General features: G+C 34.7%; 2 protein-coding genes across 2 annotated transcripts; both read left to right on the top strand.

The window, feature by feature from the left end:
• The first annotated feature begins 7,200 nt into the window (after positions 1 to 7,200).
• On the top strand, positions 7,201 to 7,770 carry LOC132178039 (uncharacterized mitochondrial protein AtMg00810-like). Its single transcript, XM_059590505.1, has 2 exons — positions 7,201 to 7,285; positions 7,403 to 7,770. The coding sequence occupies exons 1-2, from the start codon at positions 7,201 to 7,203 to the stop codon at positions 7,768 to 7,770; spliced, it is 453 nt and encodes a 150-aa protein (XP_059446488.1).
• An 8,075-nt stretch (positions 7,771 to 15,845) lies between these two features.
• LOC132178038 (putative disease resistance protein At1g50180) lies at positions 15,846 to 17,144 on the top strand. The gene has a single exon (XM_059590504.1). It carries the CDS (start codon positions 15,846 to 15,848, stop codon positions 17,142 to 17,144), a length of 1,299 nt encoding a protein of 432 aa, XP_059446487.1.
• Positions 17,145 to 20,705: the final 3,561 nt, after the last annotated feature.

The following is a 20,705-nucleotide window of genomic DNA, read 5'->3' as shown; positions in this document are numbered from 1 at the left end:
GGGGAAAAGCTGATGGACATGAAGTTAGCGCAGGGGGGGACGGCTGGCCTGATAGTGTGGGGGGAGTGAAAAAAAAAAATTGATGTAATTCAGGGGGGCAATATGGTCAACAGGCAGGGCAATTTAGAGGTTGAAAATTCAAAATACTCGGTCAACTAGTCAACTGATAAACAATGTCTGGGCCAACACTTTTGCCAAACACAGCCTAAATGTGTGGAAATCGACAAACACACGAGGCCTAGGGCATGGGTGTCTGCTCCCGGTTCCCCATGTTGATTAACCCAAGAATCCGGTGAGGATATCTTTTGTTACTCTTATTAAACCCAGGACTTGGTCATCCAAATTGATTTAACTAACTAGTTCATACCACATGCATATGTTGGCCAGACAAACGCATATGAGGAATACAAGGTAACAGGTATTAATTAAGTTAAATACACCAAAATATAATTGTAGCAAAGACGCCAATATTGCAATCATAAATAGACATGATTAGGGCTTTAATCTAGCCCTAATTAAAACTATAAACTACATAATGAAAATAAAAGGTAGAAGAGAAGAAAACCCAAACTCCTTTTGATCTAGTCTTCAGTTCCTTTCCAGAGCTTGTGCCTCTCTTCTCCACACTTATTCCTAGAGGCTTAGAGGTCTATTTATAGACTTTAGAAGTCATTGACAAACTAGTAAACCAAGGAAATTCGTAGGGTTTTACTCCTATTACAAGTGGGAGTTGGAAAACCCTAATATGGAAAGAATTATAGTCTGGCCGCTGCTTGATATGTCACCTACGCACATGTGCAATTGATCGGAGCCCGTGTGCGCTCGGTCGCACATCTGTGATCGAGACTCTCCTGTTGTGCGCTCGATCGCACATGGCCGCACTCGCTTGTCTTCTCTGGTAGTGAGCTCGATCGCAGGTTCCCTAGGATTGGTCGCACTGTTAGGGGCTCCATCTTTTCCCACTTTCTCTATTTGAGCCCAAATCTTCCAGATTTACTTCATTTTCTTTCAAAAGCCTACAAAAGCATGAAAAACACATAAAAGAACTAAAATAGCACAAATTAACATACTTAAGGAATTAACACATATAAGTTTAAGGGCTAAAATATGAATACTTTGGCACTTAATACACCCCCAAACTTACATATTGCTAGTCCCTTAGCAATACCAAACTAAAAACAAAATGAAAAATAGAAAATAAAAAGATAAATCCATCTTTCGTGGGATGTACGATTGCATTTAGCATATGCAACAAGCCTTATAAACCCCTAGGAATTTCCTAGAGGACGAGTAAAGTCTCGTGATGGTTTTCTAGGAATGTTACCTATAAACATCATCTAGGAGTTCATGTTATTTAAAAATTAAGGTAAACTCGAGACCATGATTTTTATTCGTTAGCAAGCTTAAAAAGGTAAACTCCAGCTTCACAATGAATTGAAATCTCAAAGTTTAATTACTTACAAAAGACATGCTAAGGCATCACAAGTTTGAAAACAGTTTAAAGTGAACCTAGCACATAAATATGAAGCTTCCAATTATTTTCAACGTGCAATGTCTCAATATCTCAAAGTTCACTGAAATCCCTATTAGAATGAACAACAATGGCATAATTTTCTCTCTCTTTTATTATTATTATTATTATTATTATTATTATTATTATTATTATGTTTGGTTGTGCAATATTTAGGGTGCGTTTTCAAAAAAATAATCTGAAATTTTAAACCAAATCGCAATTTTAGAGTGTTTGGGATTGCGGTTTTAAAAACGCAAATTTTAAAATAGCAAAAAAATCTGCGATTTCCATAAGCTGATTAGAGGGTGCTTATTTGAAAAAGTGCGAATTTAAAGCAAAATCACGATTTCTATTAAAAATATATTTGGCGCAATAGTTACCTTTTATTGAGCGGGAATGAAAAAAATACCAAGAATACCCCCTAAAATATATTAAAACCCTTCTTTTCTCTTTTTTTTCTTCATCCTCTCTGTCTCGTTCATCCTTTCTCCGTCCTGTAACAGTGTGTGTCGCTGTTGTCCATCTCTCTGCCCCTCTACCAGGTAATAATCTCACCTTAATATTTTCTTTCTCTCCATATAACTCTTTTGCTTTTGTAAAACTTTCCACTGTTTGGTGTTCGGTGTTATTTTATGTGGTTTGTATGATTATTGTGCTTTTTTATATATGCGTTTATATTCTTCAACCATTTCTACAGAGTAAAGTTGTGATTTTTCTTTTTTTTTTTCAAAATTTTATTTAGATTACCATACATGCATAGTGATCTACAATCTATCATAGTATGCAGTGATAGATCACTGTACACGCAAAATAATGTGATAGTGCGTGTACAGTAACTGTGTGAGGCTTTTTCTTTAAAAAAAAACACTGTACAGTGACCAAGATGATGATTTTTCTCAGGTCACTGTGCACTGCATAGTGATGTGCACAATGACGTTTTTTATAGCTTCTCTTTTTTTTTTTTCTTTTTTTAAAGGTACTGTACAGTAACAATTTGTGATGGATTTTTATTTTTATTTTTTAATGGATATTGCACTGTAACAGTTGGTGATATTTTTTATATATATATTTTTTAATGGGTAATAAACAGTGATAATTTTTTATATATATATTTTTTAATGGGTAATAAACAATTATCAAGTACTAATTTAAATTATTGGTGAATTATGTAACAGTTAAATTTGATAAATATTATTAGTTTAATTTGATGGATTGTTCTTGTATTTTTTATTATATACAATGTTAGTTATTTTACTATTATAAAGAAATGTCTTTATTGGTAATTTAATCATGAAACCGCAATTAGATACTAGTGTTATCCAAACACTCAATTGATAAAAAGAAAATACTTTTTAGCATGTTTTACCAAACTCCTATGCGATTTTAAAAAGTAGCGATTTTAAAAATGTAATTTTTAAAAACGCAATTTTTAAAATCGCACTTATTGAAATCGCACTCCCAAACGGACCCTTAGTTCCCTTAAGCTTTCTAATTGATCCATGTAACGAGTGTTAAGTTAATGATTCACAAACTAGATGGTTTTAGGGCATTAGGTGTAGAAACACCCCTATGACTTACTAACTCGAGTCAAAAAGGCTACGAAACCAAATTAACCATGACTTTAACCAAATCAAAATTTTTAACCTTTTGACGTGAACACTCAATGCTTTGAGGCAAGAGGTCCAGTTACTTTCTGAAACGCATATCAATGATCATTTTTTTTTAATCACAGATATATATGCCAAAGTATCCATCTAATAAATCATCCAGTTTCAACCAAGGCATAAAAACACACACATCAGACTTTATGTCATACCCCACAAGTTATGTGCTAATGTGCTTGTGCAAGATCAGATCAAATGTGTGAATTCTCAACTGTCCTAAGCAAGTAACCAAACTGAAAAACTTAATTATCAAATCATGTGTTCAAAATTTTAAACTCACTGATAAATTCAAGCCACAATTCTTTCAGATTAACCTAAAATTTTTGGGCAAAAATGAACATGCATAATTTTTTTTTTTTTCTTTTCTTTTCTTTTCACAAACAACAAAAATAAAATAAAATAGAAATGGGACAAAATGTGTGTAAAGTGTCTCCCATACTCCCAAACTTAAATTTCACATTGTCCCTAATGTGTCTATAACATGGAAAGAATTTACTCGAGAGATTGACGAACTGTTTGAGATAGCATAGCTCATAGCACACCCCCAAACTTAAATTGAAACATACTTGTCCCTGTAAAATAAAACACTAAACAAATAAAAAGGAAACAAAAATAAAACTAAAGACAAAAATAAATTGAAAAACAAATAGAAAAATAACAGGGCAAATTTTGGGTTGCCTCCTATGAACGCTAAGTTTAACGTCTTGAGCCAGACTGTACAGCAACTTCAGTAATGCTAGATGGAGGTGCGCTCAATTGCACTGCCGCATTGTAGTTCAAAGTTGTGGACAAAAACAGAGAAAAATTAAAACCACAAAAATAAAGAAATAAAAACTAACAGACTTTAAAAACAGAAAACAAAAACAAAAAAATAAAATAAAATTAATAAAAATACAAATAAAAAATGAAAGATAAAAGCAAAATTGAAATCAGCATCTTCACTACTGCTGTCTGGCTGTGCGCTCGATCGCAGTGCACTTGCGCTTGATCACACAACTATGGGCGCTCAAGCGCACTGTCGCAACACCAAAGCATTAAGAACTCACAGGAGCCTCAGTACTGTTGTGTCGAAGTGATGCGCTCGATCGCAGAGCACCAACGATCGATCGCACTGCTGCATGAAGTATTAGAGTTGCGGACAGTAAAACAAAAAAGACTTTAAAAAAACAAAAACAAAAACAAGAGAAATAAAATAAAAACAGAATTATAAACAAACAAAAACAAAGAAAATAAAATAAGCAAAATTAAAACAAAACAGAAACAGAGAAGTAAAAGGAAAACTAAAAAAAAAAATATTTTTAGTTTGAATTTTTTTTTTTTTTTTAGTACAACAGAATTAAAAAATAAAAAAAATAATAAAATAACCAACTAAAGGAAAATGATTCTAAACAAAATTTGACTCAATCCCCGGCAGCGGTGCCAAAAACTTGTTGTGCCAAGTACTACCTAAATTAATAGATAATATTTAGTACGTTTTACTTGCAAGTACACAAGATCAAACGATAGTATTGTATGACAAGTCGAAATCGATCCTACAAGGATTAGTAAATTATGCTTAGAAGTAGATTCCTATTTAATTAAACAAATTAAATTCAATTGTCACGATTGAATTTAATATAAAGAAATAAAAGAAAAGAATAACTAAAACTAAAAAGGATTAGGGTTTTAATATCTACCACTAATCAGACTAATTAAGATAACAATATGCCAATGCCCCAATTATATCGGTATATCGAATGTTTGTCAACCTAAGGACATGGGTGTCTACTCCTTGAGCTATTGATTTTCCTAAGCAACGAATTAGGCATGAGTGTCTACTCTAATTCTTTTCATTCTTAAAGGATTTAGCATAGGTGCATAATAATTTGTTCTTTAAGAAAGCATAAATTTGTAGAAATCGACAAACACACGAGGCCTAGGGCATGGGTGTCTACTCTCGGTTCCCCATGTTGATTAACCCAAGAATTCGGTATGGATATCTTTTGTTACTCTTATTAAACCAAGGACTCGGTCATCCAAATTGATTTAACTAACTAGTCCATACCACATGCATATGTTGGCAAGACAAACACATATGAGGAATACAAGATAACAGGTATTAATCAAGTTAAACACACCAAAATATAATTGTAGCCAAGGCGCCAATATTGTAATCATAAATAGACATGATTAGGGCTTCAATCTAGCCCTAATTAAAAATATAAACTACATAATGAAAATAAAAGGTGGAAAAGAAGAAAACCCAAACTCCTTTTGATCTAGTCTTCAGTTCCTTTCTAGAGCTTGTGCCTCTTTTCTCCACACTTATTCTTAGAGGTTAAGAGGTCTATTAATAGGCTTTAGAAGTCCTTGACAAATTAGTAAACCTAGGAAATTCGAAGGGTTTTGCTCCTATTACAAGTGGGAGTTGGAAAACCCTAATATGGAAAGAATTATAGTCTGGCCGCCGTTTGATGTGTTACCTGCGCATAGGTGCGATCGATCGGAGCCCATATGCGCTCGATTGCTTGTCTGCGATAGAGACTCTCCTGTTGCGCGCTCAATCGCACAAGGCTACACTTGCTTGTCTTCTCTGGTAGTGCTCTCGATTTCAGGCTCCCTGCGATCGATAGCACTGTCAAGGGCTCCATCTTTTTCCACTTTCTCTCTTTGAGTCCAAATCTTTCAGATTTACTTCATTTTCTTTCAAAAGCCTACAAAAGCATGGAAAACACATAAAAGAACTAAAGTAGCACAAATTAACATACTTAAGGAATTAACACATATAAGTTTAAGGGCTAAAATATGAATATTTTGACACTTAACACCATAAACCATCACCGCACCGCCCCACACTGCCACCCCATCATTCCCCCACTCCTCTTTCTCCCTTTTTTTTTTTTTTTTTTCTAATAATTTTTTTCACCCTAGAAAACCTTCGATATTAGGTTTTCTAGGGTTCTATGTTTTCCTAAGCCTATAAATAGACTACTAAGCCTATAGGAAAATGGGTGGAGAAGCAGACACAAGCTTTGGAAAAGAATTGAAGGCTAGATTAAGAAGAGTTTGGGTTTTTCTTCTCTTCCCCTTTTATTTTGTTATGTAAGTAGTCTTTCAATTAGGGCTGGTTTGAAGCCCTAATCATGTCTCTTTAAGGTTGCAATATTGGCGCATTTGCTACAATTATCTTTTGGTGTTTAATTTGATTACTTCCTGTTTACTTGAATTCTTCATATGAATGTGTTTGACCATATGCATGTGTTTAGATTTATGTTATTTAAGTCAATTTGGATGGCCTAGTCTCAGGCTTAATAAAGTGACAAAAGAACCCCATCATAGGTTTTTGGGCTAGTCAACATGGGGAACCGGAAGTAGATACCATGCCCTTGGCCTTGTGTGGTTGTCGATTTTCATAAATTTACGCTTCCTTAAAGAATAACTTAGTAGATACCATGCTAAATCCTTTGGGGAACAAAAGAACTAGAGTAAATACAATGCCTAGTTCGTTGTTTAGAGAAATCAATAGCTTAAGGAGTAGATACCATGCCCTTATGTTGACAAACATTGGATATCTAAGATAATTAGAATATTGGCATATTATTAGTCTTATTTGAGTATGGCTAGTGGTGGATTTCAAAACCTTAATCCTTTTTAGTTTTAGTATTTCTTTTATTTTATTTCTTCAGTTTAATTCAATTTGTGACAATTGTTTTAAACCTGTTAATTAAATAAGAAATTACATTCTAAGCATAACTTACCAATCCTCGTGGGAATGATTTCGTATTTGCCTGCTATACTATCATTTTGATCTTGTGCACTTGCGAGTAAAACGTACCAAGAATTTGCCTATTAATTTAGGTGGGTATTTGTCACAACGGGATTGTATAAATATTTATTAAAATTTGTAATTATATATTTAAATTAGATAAAACAATTTAAAACTAAATTATTATATTTAAATTGTAAAAATATTCTAAAAGATTTTGTGAGCCGAACAATTGATGTCACTATTGACCGATCGATGGAACCTTAGCGTAGAACGAAATGGATGTTAAAAGTGCCTTTTTGAATTGGATTCTTGAAGAAGAAGTCTATGTGGAACAACCAAAAGGGTTCAATGATCCTCATCGTACTGATCATGTGTACAAAATGAAGAAGGCTATGTATGGGTTGAAATAAGCACTTAGAGTATGGTATGAGAAACTCACGTCATATCTCATCTCACATGGGTTCATTCGTGGAACAGCAAATTGTACTCTGTTCATTCGAAAGACGGGAAAGGATATATTGATTGCTCAAATCTATGTTGATAACATAGTGTTTGGAGCTATAGTTGACTCTCATTCTCACACTTTTGCTGAGGAAATGAAGAAAATATTTGAAATGAGTATGATTGGAGAGCTGTCATATTTCCGAGGTCTACAGGTTCAACAATCAGACCTCGGAATGTTTGTCTCTCAGGCCAAGTATGCAAAGGAGCTTTTGAAAAAATTTGGCCTTGATGGAAAGAGTCTCTTTCGGACTCCGATGAGTATCAGTGTGAAACTTTCAGCAAATCATACTGGAAACAGTGTTAATCAAACACTCTACAGAAGTATGATTGAGAGTCTTTAATACCTTACTGCTAGCAGACCTAACATATCCTTCAGTGTTGGTGTGTGTGCTCTAATGTGGCCTTTTTATGTCCAAAAATATCAATAATAAAATTACCACTTGCAATAGTACGAATCCTCGTAGGATATGGCTATATTGAGGGTGTCGAACCTCAAGGACTGCGTGGGTGTTGTTGTCAAGCTTTTCAAGATCAAATATAACTTAATTTCAAGTATGATTGAATTGTTTTGTTTTTATAAAAGTAAAGATAGATGATAAGAGATAGAATAGGGGGGATTTCATCACTAACCACATAACAATGGTCAATTATATATTAGTAAAGAAAATTCGTACTATGCATGATATAGGGCTCGTCTCACTCCAGTAGTCAAGAAAATACCATCATTAAGAAAAAATTATAATCTATCTTCGGTTGGCACGGACTGTCCACCTAATCACTAAGATGCGGTACGATTCATCTTCCCTAGGTATGAACTATCTAATTCCTTAATAGGCTACACACAATCAAGGGAATATTATAACCCATTTTCGGTTGGTATGAACTGTCTACCTAAATTACACTACACTAGGGTGTAGAACAATTCGTCTTCCCTATGCATGACTTATCTATCCCTCTTGATCATGTGTTAATTAAAACCGTTGTATAACAATCATTCAAATAATCACAGAAAATATGAAGGATTGAGATCAATCAATATAAAAGACTTTCTACAACAAGAGAATAAATTCATAATGATTGAATATAAACATTAAGATCAATGCTCACAGTTATACAACCATCATGAATATAGAAAAACCCAAATTAATATACAATTATACCATTGTTACTTGGAAAGGGCTACATCAACACCCTATTACGAGTTTAGCCACTCATGGTGGTGCTAGAATGGCCTCCTGCCATTATTCTTTTATCTTCAATTCTTCAAGCCTTAAAGAAGATATTTTCTGTCTAAACCTAAGCACACCTTCTCTTGAAACTTAAGGGTCTATTTATAGGGAGTAAACAAGCCCAAAAAGCCCTATGAAAACCAGAAAAGTCATAGGTCAGTCTCCTAGTTGGAATAGAACACTGAAAGCCTTCTTCAGGGTGGATTTGGGCTCTTTCCACATGCTGGAAGCCCGAGTGTGATTGATCCCACTTATGGTGCACTCGAGTGTACTTGTGATGCTTTCGATCCCACTTGTGGTGCGCGCTAGCGCACCTACGTACGTGGTTGTTTTGTGATCTTATCTTGTAGGGCGATTTTGGCATAGTAAACTTCTGAATTAAAAAATTTGTATTTCATAATAATTTATAGTATTGTGAGTTAGCTTTCCACTGCCACTTGTTTCACCTTAATATGATACTCGAATAGAAAGTTAGGGTCAAAATACTAAGACATGTGCTAGGTATTCTCAAAGTATGCTTTAAGCCCAAAATCAATGGTTATTCTTGTATTCTCCCTAAGAACCTGAAAACACTAAAACAACACAAAATCAAACAATTAGCAACGCTAAGAAATTATCATATGAGAGTTAAGGGGCTTGAATGTGCAACATTCGGTGCTTATCACATCCTCAAACTTACATATTGCTAGTCCCTTAGCAGTACATAATAGGAAATAAAACTGAAAAACAGCAAGATAAATCTTTCTTTCGTAGGATGTACGATTTTATTTAGTATATGCAACAAGCCTTTTAAACCATCAAGGAACTATGAGAGAGGTAGGAAAATGGGCTTTGTTTCAAGTGCAATGACAAATATTGCCCAGGTCATCCCTGCAAACATCTCTTTATGATCGAGGCATGTTTGGGGAAAGATGATGATGGAGATGAAGAGGGCAAAGAATACATCTTGCAGCAATTTCCACCTTGAGGACAAGGGCGCTATTAGGGGACGGGAATGATATATTCCTTTCTTAGGGCTCAAGTAGAAACAAATAAGGAGTAAATCTCTATTTATTTTCTGTTTTTATTTTCTAGTCTAATAAGGAATATATTTTCCAACATGGAAAATATATAAAAAACTAATACAGTTAACCATGCCATCGAACATGGTTAACCTTCCAGCTTTGCTCTAGAGACCTACCCAAGTCTCATAGGAGATAGCACATCCACACTCATATAGGTGATATCCATCAGGAACACCCCAGATTTCTTTGATTTGATTGATTTGATTTTTTTTTTTTTTTTTTTTTGAGAACGTTATGTAGGTGATAAGTTTGGTCAACTTGTGAGTTTGGTTAAAAGAGCCTAATTCTACCACGATTCATTAAATTCCTACTTATTTAGCCTATTTGTGGTTAAAGCTTTTATGGGTTTTCTTTAACCATTTTGACCATTTGGTCATAAAGTCTTTCTAGACTTTGGATAGAAAAAAACGTGAGCTTCCTTTATATATATTAAGCCAACTTTCTTGTCTATGTGTGTCACAAAAAAGGTATATATATGTCACTTCTATGTTTTCAATTACGGAATTGTTATTCTTCAAGAAAAGATTTGGGTTGTTCTATAATTAGTCTTCGTTCTTGGAAGTGTGTCATTAACGAAGGTAGATGTTATAGTCTAATCCTGAAGGTTGCGTGTCAAGAGATCCGATCGCACCGAGTTATATACTTCGGGAAGCACAAATCAACTTTCAAGGACAACGTTCTTGCGTGATTCTATAGCGTATTGTGAGATCTTTCTGTACTCTACTTTTCATCTCTTTTCTATTTTATTTATTTTATTGTTAACTTTTAAATTGTAATTATTTTATATTAATGAGAATTTATGCACCATCCAAAATTATTTCCAATAGCAAACAAGTTAAAACTTCTCGAGCGTCCTCAATAAGATGTCCATATCGGCTCCAGCTTCTACAATCTTTATTGAGTGTCTACACCACTTAGAGGGCATCAGCTTCCAGAACCACCATGTAAAAACCCAGTTCCCAACAAAGTTAATGGCCCTTAATGCCGTAGCTGCCTTCGCAATATCAGGCTCCATGTTGTAGTCTTTTGGTGCTAGGAAAGTTGCCAACACCTCTCCCATACCATCTCTAACTACCACACCAATACCCATTTTCCTTTTATTCTTCAGTCACTACATCTTTCCGAGACTTTGCTAATTGAAATGCCTACAAAGATTCTGAGGCACACCCTATCACTGTTGTAGAAGGACTAACCCTTTTCCCATAAACAAGGGCGTTCCGTCGATGCCATAACATTCTTGCAACCACCGCCATGAGGTATATATCCTCCTTACTTAGAAATTGAAGAAGCTCCTCCAAGGTAAACATAAATTCCCCATTATCGATGCTACTTTTTCGGATTTTACTACCACACATACTTCATATAGCCTTCGCAACCGGGCAGCTCCACAAAATAGGCAATAGAGAAAAAAGTACTTAATGAAAATTAAGAAAATATGGATGGTACTCCATAAGATTTTTGTATCTAACTATTATTTATTATCATACTAAACACCGAAACATACGAAAAATATTTTATGCCGAACAAGTTGAACCTAATTGATGTTCCAACATATTATATTATAGTCTTAATAGTACTATACATTCTCCCAACATTACCATACATTATTTTCTAGAAAAATAAATAATAAATTAGAGGCGTGCATAAAACATTATCTAATATAACGTAATATTATAGTTGAGCCACCCCCATGGCCTATAAGTGGTTTCGGTCACCTCTATTTTGCTTTTTAGGGGTGGTTGGCCCTTGGCCCAAATGGGTGGCCCTTAGCGTCTTTCTTTTTTTTTTCTTTTTTTTTTTTAATAATAATTTTTATAATTATTTAATTTTTAAAATTTTTTATATATATTTTTAAATTTTTATTATTACACATTGCCGCATGTCACGTCTTTTATTGGATTGAAGCGGACCATCAATTTTATAGAAGGAAGTACTATTTTCATTTTTAGACATAAAAGAAAATATCATTTACAATAAAAATTGAAACTTTAGTGAAAAAAAAAAGAAAAAAGGAAGCATAATCATATTGGGTAATGAGCTTTTATCCCTTTCTATTAGGGGAAATATCTTAGAAAAAGAAGAGTGAACGGTGGGGCGAAAGGTTTTGGTAGTTGGAGCTTCCTATTGAACTTTTCATTTCTAATATTTCTCTAAAATTTTAACAAAATCTACAAAAAGTATTATTTATCAAATTTTTTACCCAAAATTAAGTCTAACATATGTTAGGCTTCCTCTCCAAATATAAAGACACCAAAGCAAAAGTTATTTATTTTTCGGATTATTTTATTTCAATGGCACAAGTTTTTTTTTTTTTTTTTTTTTTTTTTTTTCTCTCCTTTTTTTTTTTCCCTCCATAGGGTATTTATCAATAAGTTTCATCCTCTCCACTTTTACTTTTTCTTCCCTTCCATATTTCTTTTCGTCACACAACCACGGAGCGAGTTGAGAGAGAAGCCACAAAGAGAGAATTGTTCTTTTCTGTCCGTTGTCCGCCATCCACAACTTTCTTCAAGTATAGCAAGGTTGCTTCAAATTGCCATTATTTATTTCTTGTTTCATCTTTGGTTGGGTTTGATTGAATATATATATATATATATATATATATATATTTGGAAGGACTATGTGATGTTGCTATTTCCTTTTTCATAACAAGTTTTGCAATTATCTCCAACTCTTCGTCAGAGTATAACTCTTCGTCAAATTGACCACAAGAATAAGTCTATTAAGCAAATTTTCATCTCATGCATATTAAGAACATTCCAAAATACAAGGAATTAAATCTATGAAAGAAACATGAGAAATTAATAGACTATCTAGGTGCATAAGACAAACGAAAGAAAAGAAAACAATAAAAGTAACATATTTTTGTCGTTTTGAAAATTTTCACAAAAGAAATGCACACAAACGAAAACAAATGAAAAACAAACAAAAATGCAATGTAATGCAATAATAATTAAAAAAAAAATGCTTAAATTGAGATTACAACGGGCAATAAATGAATGTCTTTTAGCATTAAACTTTCATCACATCTTATAGGTCCCACTACAAAATAATAATTTGGTTTAATAAATACTTCTAGGTCTTCACAAGACATTACACATTCATTAACATTTGATTAGCAAGTAGACAAAAATCTTGGTGGTCCGCAAACACAACATTTCATCAATAAGCCTTTCAAAAATCATGATATATGAATTTCTTGAAAAGTCCTTTATGAATATGTTTCATAACAAGAGTCTCAAAACTAACAGCTACGATCAAAAAAGAAAAAAGAAAAAGGGATTCCTGTAATGGGTTTCGAATCAGTTGTGGGTTGGATTCCTGGAAGTTTTGTGAGATTGCAGTTATGGGTCTTTCCTCTGTTTGGGTAATATTTTATTTCCACCATCTGTTTCGGTACTGTAATTTCCATCTCTTTCAAAGTCTTTCCTCTGTTTTGCTTCTTGAATTAGTGGATGAAAATTTGGTTGCCTTATTGTCGATACCCATGGAATTTGTAGGTTCAATTTATAGACCCATGAAATGATTTCTTTTGGCTTTCTTTTTCTCCCTCTGTTTTCCATTTTTGTCGTAGTTGTGGGTTTTGTGTATTGATTTCTGAGTATCTTTTTGTTCTTCTTTTGCAATATTTTTTAGGACTGCATTAGGATCAGGGGGCTTAAGCCAACTCAAGTTAAAAAGGTTTGAAAAGATTATGAGTTTGGTCAGTCATTTTGCTTAATTCGGTGTTTTTGATGGAGATGAGTTTTAATTAAAAAAAAAAAAAAAAAAAAAGATAAGCTGAGGAATAAGATTTCGAAAATTAGTTAATTAAACTAGCAAAAATAAATTTTGGTTTTTCATTTTGCATCGAAAACGGACAAAAAGCCATTATAAATGCTCTTACCTTTCCCCTACTCACCAACTGGACTTCCCCCTATCAAGAAAAATGGATATCTACCATTTAATATATTTAATATTTTGTAATTTGTAATAGTACAAAAAAATTGATATAAACATAATTCAAGATGCAAATTAATAAATATTTCATAACCCATTAGATACATAACAAAAATCATTCTAAGCTTCTAATTCTAGGAAAAAAAAAAAAACATAATTCTAGTAATTTATGGCTTTGCTACATTTGCTAGCTCGCCAAATACTTTTTTTATTCACCTGAATGTTTTAGTTTTGAAAAGTGTTTGAGTGAGATAAGGTTTTGTGATGTTTTTGTGTATTGAATTATTTTTTAATATTATATTTTGAGATTAAAAATATGAAAAAAAAAAATCAAGCAAAAAATCAAATACATTATTTTTAATGTATCCATCCCTTGGGAGGGGGGTGGCTCGCCAGAGGTGGGGGTGTCCCATGTGGCCATGCTAGCCCATAGGGTAGCTGCATGCCATCCTGGCCACCTCTCGACCCTCCTATGGGTGGAAACAGATTCTTTTCATTTCACTAAATCCATTTAGCGCAATTAGGAGAGTATACTTGTCCAAAACATTTTGTCCAAAAAACAAATGGACAATATTACCTTCCTAAATGCACTAAATAGATCTTTTATATTTCAAGTGCAATAGAAAGGATCCTTTTCGCCCTTGGGCTGGGGGTGGCTCACAGGCCACCCCCTCCCCAAGTGGCAGCTATGTTTTTTTTTTTTTTTTTAAAGTAATTTTTAAGTTTTATATATTTATATTTTTTTTTTATCAAGAAAATAAGGGTGTTATAGCAATATAATTAAAAAAGTGGCATTTTTGACACACTTTGATAATTTTATGTATTACTTTAGCATACTTATCCATTCATGCAATTAATTTTAAAATAACAGTTAGTTTAGGGAAATTTTTTATATTTTCCCCTTGTTATAATATAACTACATGGGTTAATTTTACAAAAAATATAAAAAAATGATAAATAAATATCTAAATAAAATAGAAAATATTTAGAAATCGAAATATAATGTTTTGTAAAATGAATAGTTAAAATAGAAAAAAATTTAATTCTTAGTTAAAAGTTGGAAAAACATTGCCTAGGCTAGTGCTAATGCTCTTTGCATTGAACTAGTTACTGCCACGCCAATCTTTAAATTTGTTAAAGTTATTCTCGAAATCTACCCAGCAATTATAACATTTTTAAAAAAAATTTAATTAAGAAAAATGTTAGGTGTTCTTCTGATGTCCTCTCAATTGTGATGTGACTTTTAAAATTATCAATAAATTAAAAGTCTATAATGATAATCTCAAATTCAACGATAATTTTAAAATTCACATCATAATTGAAAGGATAGCCGGAGAACACTAGAAGAACACCTAGCATTTTCCATTTTTTATAGTCTCCATATATGGAGAGAGGAAAAAAAAAGATGACATTAAATAAAACAATAAATATAATATTATTAAGGCTATAATTTCAATCAAGTGGTGAAAAGATTGAAATTATAGAGTGTTTTTTAAAAAAAGAGTTGTTTTTTTTTTTAAGACAAAAAAATGAGTAGTTAAAACATAAACAAATGAGTTTCTAACTGAAAAAGAATTTTAAAAGTTATTAAAAAATAAATACAGTGGAGAAATATTTAGAGTGTGATGTATGGTATTTTGAAGAAGTGAGAAGCTAAATTAGAAAAAAAAAATAGGATTGATTGTTAATGTATTTTGGAGGTATATATTTTTTGTTTTATATTTAAAAAATGTGTTTTAGTATAACATACATGTAAAATTTTTTAATTTCAAAAATGTTTTATGTATTTTGTATTTTAGGTTGTTTGTGAATTATTTTGTTCTGATAGCATAAATTTTATTATTATTATTATTATTATTATTATTATTATTTTATTTTATTTTATTTTATATTTTTGGAAGAACGTGAAAATAGTGTCCACTGTTTTTTTTTTTCTTATATATCCAATGTTCTTATTTATTTTTTGTTTTGGTGATTGTCCACTGTTCTTATTTTGGATAGTTGTTTTCCATATTCTCTTCTTGTCTCTCAACAGCTACTTGATCTCCATGTTTGAAATGTGAAGCACTGTTGTTAATTTTGAACCTGTGGGTACCTTCTCCTTAATCAAAACCGGCCCGACCAAGAGAAAAGCCACAAAAGAGAGAGAGAGAGCAAAAATAGGAGGAGGGAAGACAAGCAACAATGGCCGACAATGTCGGTAATGTTCTTCTACAGCAACTACCCCTACTCATACAAGGAGCAAGTTTCCTTTCTGAAGTTGAAGATGAAGTCAAGTCATTTCAAAGGGAGCTCGAGAGGATAAATATCTTCCTTGAGAACTCCAATGGCAAACAAGGCAAACATGAAAATGTGAAGGTCTTAGTCAGGCAAATCACAGAAGTTGCTTATGAGGATGAGGATGTTATCGACACATTTATCCTCAAAGTCGAAGAACAAAGGAAGAGGAATATTGCAGGGAAGATAATCTATGCCATTATGCATGCAAAAATGCTCCGTGATGTTGCAAAGAAGACAGAAGGCCTCAACAAAGAGATCAAAAAAATCTATGACAATATAGAAAAGTACGAAATTGAAAAAGATGAAATAAGTGTAGATACAGAAGCAGAGAAGGCAATGCACAGACGTAGGAGACACGTCGAGGAGGATGAAGTGGTGGGCTTCCTTAATGACTCTTATACATTGACGAATCAACTTACTTACGAAACAGAGAATTCAAATCTTGATGTCATTTCAATCGTTGGCATGGGTGGGCTGGGAAAGACCACTCTTGCTAGAAAAATCTACAATAATGATCACGTTAAGAGCCACTTTCATTCCCGTGTTTGGGTGTATGTATCTCAAGATTTCAAAACCAGTGAATTATTGCTTCAAATTTTAAAATCTCAGATGCCAATATCAGATGAGTTGACAACGAAACTCAATGGGATGAGTGAGGAACATGCAAAAGTGTTCCTAGTAGAGAAGTTGCACAAATGCTTACAAGGGAAGAGGTACTTTGAAGTCATGGACGACATCTGGAAAACCCAAGACTGGAATGAGGTAAAAGATGCTTTTCCTGATAACTCCAATGGAAGTAGAATATTAATCACCAGCCGTATAAAAGAAGTCGCCTTACATGCAAGCCTTACTCCTCCTTACTCTCTCCAATTCCTTAACAAAGATGAAAGCTGGAAACTCTTTTGTAAAAAGGTGTTCCAAGGAAGAGAATGTCCTCCCGAATTAGAAATTATGGGGAGACAAATCCCAGAAGGTTGTCATGGGTTGCCACTTTCAATTGTGGTATTAGGGGGTCTTTTAGCAAACAAAGAAAAGACACACCGAACATGGTCAAAAGTGATTGCTGATGTAAATTGGTACCTTACTAAATGCAAAGATATTCTTGCCTTAAGCTACAATTACTTGCCTCGTCGCTTGAAACTATGCTTCTTGTATTTTGGTGCATACCCAGAAGACTTTGAAATCACTGTGTCAGGAAATTAATCCTATTTCCTAAGATATGTGAGATGCGAAAAATAAGAAGAATGCGGAATAACAAAGATAAGCAATCACACACGACACAAAGCTTTAAGTGGTTTGGCTTAACAAGCCTATATCCACTGGTGGGGACGACTCGGAGAAAGTTCACTATCAAAAAATGGAGTACAAAAATAGTAGAGAGAAAATCACTTTGATCCCAAGGCCTTATACACCCAAATCTCACTATCACACAAGAGAGATTATTCCCAAAATAGAATACAAAAGACAGATGTACAAACTCTTCTTTTACTGGAACAGATGGCGGCAGATCTCTATTTTCTTCTCTCACTCTGTAGCACATTTTTCTTCTAATCACTTGTTTATGGCTCCTCCAAAAACCACCAAGAAGAAAACATTGTGACAGCCCTTGTACCTCATTCTCTCAAATTCTCTCTTTTTCTCCACCCTTTGGTTCTCACATATACTCACGTTTGGCACACTTCAAAAAACACTCAAGGGCTGCTCCTTTATATAAGAGCACTAAGTTGGTTAAAAAATCCTACTACAAGTAGATTTTCTCCTCTTCAAAGTATATCACGGAAACGAAGTCAACATGAGACTTCAATAGCCAAGTTCGGTCAACACAAGAGTCCAACTTCCCAAAGGATTTCCACATACCACTCATAAAAGGAGTCTCCAACATCTAAGAGGAATAAAAGACAATGGGGCCCACTCCAAACTTGATTTCAAGTCATATGTCTAACAATCTCCACCTTGACTTGATTCTCATCAAGCGCAAAACGTGTCTCCTCAGGTTGTCTCCGCCTCAGCCCTTAAAAGCAATCACACTCCACAAGTGTCACTCAAGTCCAAGCATCTCTTGAACTTGAGCATAGGACCTGGTTTAGACATAACACCATGCTTTCCTACCAGTCCCGTAGACCATACAACTTTCTCTGACGACTCTTTCTTCCTGTAGACCCATCTACACTCTTTAGCGTTCTTTCCCTTGGGTAATTCTGCCGATTCCCAAGCTTTATCTCTCCGTAGTGACTTCACCTCTTTCGGTATACCATCCTCAACAGATAATGGATCTCCACTACTAGCTATCAGAGCAAAAGAAACAATATCCTCAAAGCCATACCTCTTTGTTGCTTTTCATTCACGTTTCTCTTTTCCTCTTGCTAAAGAATAAGATTCTTTCCGGTGTTGTGAGTTTCTTGAAGATTCCCCATCATCACATTCATCCGTGAGTGAACACTGTTCATCAAGCTCCACCTCCGCAAATTGTTTCTCTTTCTGCATTGTACTTTCAGAAAGCTCATCTAAGTTAACAAACTTAGATTTCTTTGGTTCATGCTCTGTAACTTTAGGTTCTGCACTTGACCAATCCTTGTACATAGCACACTCATTAAAAGTCACATTCCGACTTCTAATGATCTTCCGATTTTGATCATCCCAAAATCGATAACTGAAAGCCTCATCTCCATATCCAATGAAGAAACACTTACTAGATTTACCATCTAGTTTACTCATAGCATCAGACTCAACATGGACATAAGAAGCACAACCAAAAACTTTCAGATGTAAAAGATTTACCTCTTTTCCACTCCAGACTTCTTCCGGTAGTCTATGGCTCAGGGGAACGGAAGGCCCCCCTATTTATGAGGTATGTAGTAGTACTCACTGCATCAACCCAAAAAGTCTTTGGTAACCCAGCATGCAATCTCATACTCCTGGCATGCTCATTGAGAGTCTTATTCATGCACTCAGCCATGCCATTCTGCTGCGGCATTTAGGGATAATTTTCTCCATTCTAATCCTATTCATTGTGCAGAACTATTTAAACCCTCTGTCTTCGTATTCTCCTCCATTGTCTGATCTCAAACGCTTGAGCTTCAAGCCCGTTTCAGTCTCAACGATGGCCTCCCCTTTCTTAAAAGTCTCAAATACATCAGATTTACTTTTTAAGAAATAAACCCATACCTTCCTGCTTGAGTTATCAATAAATGTGATGTAATACGGCGAGCCTCTAAGAGATGCCACTAGTGCGAGACCCCACAAATTCGTGTGTACTAGCTCCAGCTTTCCAAGCTTAGGTGCTTTGCCAACTTCGGCGAAACTCACCTTCTTTTCCTTTCCTAGGATGTAGCCTTCACACAAATTAGAATCAACTGACTTCAACTCCGGTAGTTTCCCCTTTGACATAAATACCTTCATCTCTTTCTCGCTCATGTGCCCAAGCCTTAGGTGCCATAGTTTTGAGTCAGCAGTCGTATCTACAACAGCAACTGTATCCTTGCTGTTCGTGGTCATATAGAGAGTACCCGTCTTATGACCACGAGCCAAAATCATGGCTCCCTTACTGACCTTCCACTTTCCACTGTGGAAATGAATTGAATGCCCTTCCTCATCAAGCCGCCCTACTGAAATCAGATTCTTCTTCAGCTCCGGAACATGCCTGACCTTTTGCAACTTCCATACCGAGTCATTGTGAACTCTAATGCGAACATCGCCTAGGCCCACAATATCCAGTGCCGATCCATCAGGCAAATACACCTTCCCAAAATCTCCAGCAACATAGTTCTTGAGAATTTCAGGTATCACTGTCGTATGAAACGATACTTCTGAGTCTAAGACCCAAGAATCAAGGAGACTATCAACAGAGAGAAGTAGGGCATCATATACTTCTTCTGTCACTATGTTTGCATAATCACTCTCAGTTTCCTTCCGTAGTTCCCTACAATTTGTCTTGTAGTGGCCAGTCTTGCCACAGTTCCAACACTCAGGTTGTTGTCTGAATCTGGATTTGCTTCTCCCTTTTTTGGAATTTGATCTGCCTTGACTAGAGTTTCTGTCTTGTCCTCTGCCCCGAGTCTCGAGGTTTAAAGCAGCACCAGAACAAGAGGCTTCAGCCGCGTCTCTTCTACGAAACTCTTCACTGAGAATGAAATCCCATACGTCTTCATAGCTCAGTTTACTCTTTCCTACAGAGTTACTCACAGCCATCCTCACTGCTTCCCAGCTATTTGGCAAAGATGCCAAGACGATTAACGCGCAAACGTCATCATCAAAATCAATTTTTACCGAGGACAATTGATTTGTGATAGTGTTGAACTCATTGAGATGATGTGCCACCGAAGCCCCTTCTGCCATCTTTAGGTTGAACAATTTCTTCATCAAATGCACCGTGTTGTTAGACAACGGTTTTTCATACATACTTGATAAAGCCGCCATTAGTCCTGCTGTGGTCTTCTCCTTTACAATGTTGTGTGCAACTGATTTAGACAATGATAACCTGATAACTGCTAGGGCTTTACGATTAAGCAGAGCCCACTTGCTATCATCCATGTCGTCAGGTTGTTCTTCCAAAAGAGGTTGATAAAGATCCTTTCCATAAAGAATATCTTCAATCTGTACCTTCCAAAACCCAAAATATTTGCCGTTGAACTTCTCGACTCCCATCTTTCCTTCTTCACCTACCATCGCTCTCACTCGAACCAAAGCTCTGATACCAATTGCTAGGAAATTAATCCAATTTCCTAAGACCCGTGAGATGCGAAAAATAAGAAGAATGCAGAATAA

Source organism: Corylus avellana, chromosome ca4 (genome assembly GCF_901000735.1).
Source record: "Corylus avellana chromosome ca4, CavTom2PMs-1.0".
In the NCBI taxonomy this organism is placed as follows: Eukaryota; Viridiplantae; Streptophyta; class Magnoliopsida; order Fagales; family Betulaceae; genus Corylus; species Corylus avellana.
Note: the sequence above shows the minus strand (reverse complement) of the source record. Positions and strands in the feature narration are given on the sequence as shown.